The 7,642-nt window shown below is 46.2% G+C and overlaps 1 protein-coding gene across 7 annotated transcripts in view; it reads right to left on the bottom strand.

The window, feature by feature from the left end:
• Positions 1-280: 280 nt before the first annotated feature.
• Positions 281-7,642, bottom strand: part of LOC118084299 (uncharacterized) — a 57,132-nt gene continuing 49,770 nt past the window's right edge. For 6 of the 7 annotated variants that reach the window (XM_088664674.1, XM_088664671.1, XM_088664677.1 and 3 more), the window contains 9 exons: positions 4,572-4,640; positions 3,665-3,699; positions 3,029-3,145; positions 2,722-2,801; positions 2,090-2,192; positions 1,604-1,687; positions 1,247-1,351; positions 871-934; positions 281-473 (listed from right to left, as the gene is read on the bottom strand). In XM_088664674.1, the coding sequence (XP_088520800.1) occupies positions 418-473; positions 871-934; positions 1,247-1,351; positions 1,604-1,687; positions 2,090-2,192; positions 2,722-2,801; positions 3,029-3,145; positions 3,665-3,699; positions 4,572-4,640 (713 nt within the window). In that variant the 3' untranslated portion in view covers positions 281-417. The remainder of the gene's footprint in view (positions 474-870; positions 935-1,246; positions 1,352-1,603; positions 1,688-2,089; positions 2,193-2,721; positions 2,802-3,028; positions 3,146-3,664; positions 3,700-4,571; positions 4,641-7,642) is intronic. The other variant, XM_088664678.1, reaches the window with a different exon arrangement.

Raw genomic sequence — 7,642 nt, 5'->3', positions numbered from 1 at the left:
CCAGGTGGCAACAGAGCACATTCTGAGAGCCCAGAGGAGACACCCAGAAAGTATAGAACAGCAGCTGCATCAAATCAAAGCAGCAACTGGGGAGGCAGCTTGAGTGGTGGTTGTGGTGGGGTTTAACCCTTTCCTCCCAAACATTTTACTTGATCTAAATTGCCCTCAGAAGCTGCCAGCAGTGTCTATTTCCTCCCCCACCCCAGAAAGAAACGTCCAAACCACAGCACAGGGGTGCAAGTAAAGTGATGGAACAGAAATCACAAAGACAAACGTAAGCTCAGAATTGCTAAAAATTCAATTTTTATTTAAAATGGCAAATGCCCTCAGATAATGGCAAACACCATCAGATAACACCAGATAATGATCCCTCCTTCATCACTGACCACACACATAAATCTGGTTTGGGAAGAGGTTTCATGAGAAGTGAATGAGTGGTGGGAACACATCCACATGTTCAACCAGGACGTCCGCTAGATGGAAAAGAAGATAAGAGAAGTGAGTCTTCCTTACAACCAGGTCCAGACTCATCACCAGGCATCCTTAGACAGCTAATGCCCCCTCCCATGCCCTGGCAAAGCCCAGTGGGGCTGCTACCCACCCCCAACACCCCCACCCCCATTGTCAGACCATTGGGAGTCACTGGCCTCCACCACTTGGAGTCAGCATCCCCATAGCATCTGGGAACAGCTGTTCACTCTCCACCTTGCTTGGGGGCTTGGATGCAGGGCTGGGATTCCAGCCTGAGGCAGGTGTGTTACAGCAAAGAAGTGAGCCCTCCTCAGACCCCAGTAAGGCTGCCAAGGATGGCTTTGGTGTAGAGAGTGAGCCCTGTGGGTTTGTTCTATGTTTGCAGAATGGAGAACTTGCCTTCGTTGATGGTATTGAATAACTCAGACACCGCCGGCGTAAGAATTCTATTTATTGCCTCTCCCTGTAGAGAGCAAAAAAGCCTGAATCAGGTCCTTTATATTACCCAAAAAGCAATTACAAGAGAACTCCAAAGCAGCTGCTGAACCCTACTCCCTTGGCTCCAAGAACCTCTGTGGGCTCTGCTGCCTATTAGGTGGAGGCCAAAGGCCAGCACCAAAGAAGAGGGCAAAAAAATCCACCTGAATAATCCTGGACATACTGGAAGACCATGTTACCTCTCTGCCTGATACTAAGCTTGGATATCACTTTTCTTGAGACAGTCTTTTTAAAGCCACTTTGAGAAACTACTCTGGGCCATTAAACACATACTTACAGTCATGTTGTTGAATTTTAATGCATACGCCAGCAATTCACGGATGGTGCTGGTAGCCAGCGCCCTTTCCTGCTGATCTTCTTCATTGAAGTAAAAGGTCAGCGGCTGTGGGAGGAAAAAGCACCATAGTATCAGGGGGCTGGTTTCAGGTAGAGAGGCAAGCTACCACTTCCACCAAGGAGTGCACCCAGGTGGAGACTGAAGAAAGGGCCTTGACAACCTTGTCTGAGGGCCTGCCCTTCCCCAGCATGTCAGGAGACACCCATGTTCTGGGTTTGTGATGCTGCCTGATCAAGCTTTTATGCCAGCAGGCTCTTGTGAAATGAATCAATATGCTCGTCCCACCAAAACACTTACTTCCAGGAGGCATGACAGAGTTGCAATGGTTGGGGACTCAGTCAGCAGGCGCCTGACCATTCCATAAAACTGCTGCTTAAGGTCCTGTCAGTGAAAACCATTTTCACAAAGGTTCACGGGAGGAGATGATGTGGAAAGACATTGGGGGGGGAGATAGATAACAGATTTTTAGCACTGGATAAGAGGGAGTGTGCTACTGAAGCAAACTGACAGAATAGAGACAAAGGCCAGCTTCAAATGAGACTAAGAGTTTTCACTCAAGGACAAATAATGAGGCAAAAATTCACTTTCTGAATGGAGATGACATTTAAAAGAATTCTTGTGTGATATAGCTGGAAACCAGTGGAACCAAAAGCATTATCTGTGTATCTAAGCTTATGGCCGCGTTGAAAAATTAGTAAGAAATTAAAAGATGTGCAAATATTTCAGGAGATAAATTGAACCAGTAGAAGTCAAGAGTAATGATCAAAGCTACAAAGAATTTACCTCCTTTTCAGCATCGTTCAGTCCATAAGTGTGAGCAATCGGATAGAGCATCCCACGGACAATGGCCGATTTCTTACTTGCCATATATGCAGGTTTCAGGAAGCTGTCATGATGAAGAAAGAAATAAGATAAGGCCAGTGGTTTGTTTCCAGGGGTGTTGGGAGCACCACCCCCACTGATTTGGGACCTCTGGAGACTGTACATTCAAAGTCTCCATGACCCACTGAGGAACTAACCCCATCCATGATTGACCCATCAAGTTCCAGCTTCCTTCAAGGAAGGGATGAGATTTGGGGGGGGGGATACATCTAGCCCTAGAAGCATAACGGCCACCAGTGATTTTTCTTTTCTTTTTCAGAGATAGAAGCGTCCGTTGCCACAACCTACCTACCCTGTCAACTTGCTGTCAAGCTCAAGATGACACTCTTGGCCCATTTGTTCAGTCACTGCTATTTCCCTGCATTTTTATTCTTTTCACTCAATCTAAATTGCCAGCCACTGGCTGCCCCTTCCTCAATCAAGCAGGTCTCTCTCTCTCTCTCTCTCTCTCTCTCTCTCTCTCTCTCTCTCTCACACACACACACACACACACACACACACCACTTCTAAAAATACACACACACAGTGCCAACCTCAGGCAGATTATGTTCTCCATTCCCATTTTCAATATTTTGGCAGGATTCGGAAACTGGGTCCATCTCTCCATGATGTCCTGAAAAGAGTTCAAAGAGCAGAAGAGCAAAGTTAGTTCCCCATGGAATTCAGGGGGGCTGCTCCAGCCCAAGACTCAGGGGTTGACTTTGGTTGCAGTTGGATTGCCTGCCCCAAATGCCTGCAAATTCTTCTTCTTTGCCAGACCCACAAACTTCCTTTTCACAGACTATTGCCCAAACCCCAGTCCACCTCCCCACTGGATTTCTCATCCTGAACCTCACTCACCATAATAGCCACAACCGTGGCATCTTTATGATACACCACTCTATCCTGGCTCACATTATAGATGTAGTCGCATAAGTAGCGAACACAGAAGAGGAAAAAATAATCCTTGCCGAGATCCTAAAAGTGGGAAAAGTCAGGCTTTTAATCAGGAAAGGACTTCCCTAGACTACAGAATTGTAAAAGCCATGGGTGCAAAAGGGGTTGCTTCTGATCCCAGGAGACAAACACCAAAGTGGGCATTTCTCTGGGCTGGTGGGGGAGAGGCAAAGGCAGGGGCAGAGGAAGAGAGTGCGATGGGGGTGGGCCGTCCTGGGTGTCACCACTGAGGGGTGTGACAAAATGCCAGGCAGCACTCACCACAGGGCCTGCAGTGCGCCTGAGCCACATATCTCTCCTGGGAGAGATGCAGTGGCTTGGGCGCACACATGCTTCACTGCCAAAACTGTCTGCCCGCTGCCTCCCCCCGAGCTGTAGGGTGGCTCGCCCTGTCCTCGCCCTGCCCCTGTGGGCAGTTCACCCCACCCCTGGGCGCCCCACCCCAGGCACCCGAGCGGCTTCCTTTGCTGCTAGGCATGGAACCTTCTGTGCCAATGTGTTTTGTACTTGGTGTATACTCCTACTTCCACTGATACTAACCAGCAGAGTTTGGTCAATGTCATCCGCCTGCATTTCTGCAATGAATAGAGGATGAAATGATGTGAAAAAAGGTTCATAGATCTCTTTGCATTATTCACATGGATTATTGTAGCACCTTCTTAATGAGCTTCTTGCCTCCACTCTTAGGCCTCTTCATTCTGGCCTCAACCTTTACAAAGCTGGCCTTCTTCCCTTCACTCCTTCTGCTGCTCCTCGGACCCTTCTCTGAGCAAGGACCTCACCCATCATCTGGTTACCCTTCAGATGACCCTCTCTGCTGCCCGCCTGCATCCCCCCAATCCCCTCATATCTCCCCTTCACTTTGGCCAAGCCCCCATCCCCCTTCCCTCTCTCCTGCTTGTCACTCTTTTCTTTCTTTAATGTGTTGTGGCTTTATTCTGCACTGTAAGGCTGGTGGTGTATAAAATGGCATGTGGAGTGGAGAGACTGGAGAGAGAGAGAGAGGCTTCTTCCCTGTCTCGCAATGCCAGTGCCCAATGGGGTCATGCAGTGAAACTGATGAGTGGAAGATTACAAGCAGACCAGAGGAAGGATGGAACTCCCTGTCACTAGATAAGGGGATGGCTGCCATATGGGACAGATTAGAGAAATTTGTGACAAATAAGGTCATTGGCAGCTAAATATTTCCCCCAGGAGAAGAGGCAGCATGTCTCTCAATAGCACGGTTTCTGTTGTGGACTTTGCCCAAAACATCTGGTTGGCCACTATGGGAACAGACTGCTGGACTAGATGGGCCACTGATCTGCTCTAGCATGGCCTTCTTACAATACTCCTTGCTCTCATCCTGACATCTCCACAAAACAAGACACCTCCTCAACAGCACCTTCACCTAAACTCCCTTCCTAGGCAGATCTACTGCAGCAACACATGCACCACTTTCACATACTTTTAGAAGAGATCCTTAAAGGGGTGACCTCTGCAATCCCAAGACAGTAGGCTTTGTGGGTGTTTAAAGCTAGAAGAGATGGGGGAGAGGTGAGAATGAGACCCAGAGCCAGAAATATTGTAGGGAAAATTGTCCCCTGTGGAGACCACAAAAGCACTGCAGAATAGCCCAAACAGAAAAAATGTGTAGCCTTCTCTGTTTCAAACTATTGAATGGCAGTTCAGTGAAATGGCCTTTAGCATTTCTGACACATCAGCATCTCTGGAGAGGGGCTGCTAAAGCCTCCACTCTCCACTGATCCCAATGAAGGCACAATGATGGCCCCCCAAATCCTGGCAAAAGCCACATTCATTGACTCCCCATCAAGGTTCAGTTTTGCTCAGTAGCAATTCACAGTGAAACAGCTTGCACCATTAAAAAATAATCCCCCATCTATATTTAATTTTGCTTAATAGCAACACAGTGAAACAGTTTGCCCCATCCTAGCTTTCACCATAAAAAAATAATCCCCCATCTAGATTTAATTTTGCTCAATAGCAACACAGTGAAACAGTTTGCCCCATCCCAACTTTCACCATAAAAAATAATCCCCCATCTAGATTTAATTTTGCTCAATAGCAACACAGTGAAACAGTTCACAACATCACAGCTTGCACCATTTTTTTTTTTAAAAAAAAACACACACCCAGAAACAAACCACTCTATGGATATAAGAAACATAATGACCAATATAGAATTTACATAGAAAATAGAATGTATAGAAATTGATACTACACACACAGAGACACACACACACTTATTAGCAATTGAATGTTATTTGCACGTGCACTCATAAGTAGCATTGTCAAAGCAATGAACCAAAATTAATAATTAACTCCCATCTGCCCACCCCTACACCCCTGCCACAAACCCATCTAACCAGGGGAAAAATCTAAGTCCCTGGCATAGCACATAAATTAAAAAAACCCATTGTTACCTATCTCAAGGCTGTGATTCAAACTTTGTAGCAAACCAGGCAAAGTGAGACAGATACCAGCAAGCAAGCAAGTAATAAACCAACTGCATGACCGCAACACTCACCACCACCCCCAAAAGAACCACCTACATCAGTAATGGGACCAAGGGTTGGACCTTTCCATTGAAACTTCCAATCAATTTCACTGTGTGGGCGGACCCACAAAAAACGTAGATTATGAATTACCATAATCTATTGGGGTGGGGTGGGGGATAGGAGAACAATTTCCTACGTGGTGAACTTCAGCATAAAATGAGCTCCCCCCTTTGTTTAGATGGAATGGCAGTGTTTACTGCTGCTCTAATCATGATGCCAAGGACGCCAGGAAATATATGTACAAAGTTCCAAGGAACTTCTGCAGAAGAGAAACTGGCATGGTCTAGTGTTGTCTATTTGGATTCATCATGGCTCCTTTACTGTGCACAGTACATTAGAAAATGCAAACCTCCCAAGTTTAGGAGAAGGCCTGTAGGTCAGTGGTGGAGCAATTGCCAGTGGCATCTCCAGGAAGGGCTGAGGAAGAAAGACACTGTCTGAAGTCTTGGAGGGCTGCTGCTGGCCGGTGGAGCTTCTTAAGTATACTCTGGTTTTAAGCAACTTTCTCCACAAGACATGCACATTCATGCCTTTTCATGATACACAGTATAGAAAGGTCTTTCTATATAAGAACACAAGTACAAAAATCCTGAATATAAAAGGAAGGAAACTTCCTGCCTCTGCAACAAAGCTGTTGGTGCTGAAATGTGACCTGACCAACATTTCAAAAGTGGGGGAAAATTACTTTTCTTCTTTTTAGCATTTATGAACCAAACAATACTGTGCTTAGGAAGAAAGGGGAAACCAGTGTGTTTCTCTATGGGTGACACAGGCATGCGGTCGTCCCCTTCCCCTTTGAGAGAGGGAGACACAGCAATGAGAGAGGTGGCTGAGGGTGGGGAGCAAAGGGCTTGCACAGTGGAGGAGAAGAGCAGATGGGTGGAGGAGGCAGCGATGGCACAGGCTGCAATGGGCAGATCTGCCACACACCCCCCCAGGCGGTCCAGATCCAGCATCCACAGCAGATTCTTCCACTCTGCTTCATGCAAATGTCAGCAATGTCAAAAGGGGGCAGACTCTACCAGAAATGCAATTCAATGTAAACCATTGAAAAGTGACGCATGGGTGAGGGATCTTAATTTCACATATCTGCTCATAGGGTCTGAATTGGCAGTGAGAGAGCAAGAACATGACCTTGCGGTCATGGTAGATAGTTTGATGAAGGTGCTAGTCCAGTATTAAAAAGGCAGATTCCATACTAGGGATCATTAGGAAAGGAATTTAAAATACAACTGCTGATATAATACAAATCTATGGTGTGACCACACATGCAGTACTATTTACAGTTCTGGTCCCCTCAGCTTGAAAAAGAGATTGTAGAGTTCAAGAAGGTTCAGAAAGGGGCAACCAAAATGAAAAACAAGATGGAGCAACTCCCCTATGAAGAAAGTGTGAGAGATCCCGCTTCAGATAACCAACATACAGTACTTATCTCTCATCAATGCATGAAGCGGGTGAGACTATATAGAGTAAACTGTTCTGCCAGGCTTAGCTAGATCATTTCCCAAGCTTGAGAGGAATGGTTATCAAGCTCTTTGTTATCCCACTTTCCACCATTTTGCACCATGTGAACCCTACCACTAAGGAGGTCTAAGCCAGGCATCCCCAAACTTCGGCCCCCCAGATGTTTAGGACTACAATTCCCATCTTCCCTGACCACTGGTCCAGTTAGCTAGGGATCATGGGAGTTGTAGGCCAAAACATCTGGAGGACCACAGTTTGGGGGTGCCTGGTCTAAGCTGTATGCTCCAAGCTTAGACAGCATGGCTTAAGCAAGCCATCTTTGTGTTTTATACAAATAATTTGAAAAGAATTTGGAACCTAAGATATACTGCCTGTGTTTTCTTGCTGCTGTATGGAAAAGCACATGAATCTGACCTTTGAAGAGCTTATAAACAAACCATTTTTAATTTACCAAACATGTTGTCTCATTCTATGGTAAGGGAAGTGGGGAACTTTG

Source organism: Zootoca vivipara, chromosome Z2, assembly GCF_965207765.1.
Source record: "Zootoca vivipara chromosome Z2, rZooViv2.hap1.1, whole genome shotgun sequence".
Taxonomy (NCBI): Eukaryota; Metazoa; Chordata; class Lepidosauria; order Squamata; family Lacertidae; genus Zootoca; species Zootoca vivipara.
Note: the sequence above shows the minus strand (reverse complement) of the source record. Positions and strands in the feature narration are given on the sequence as shown.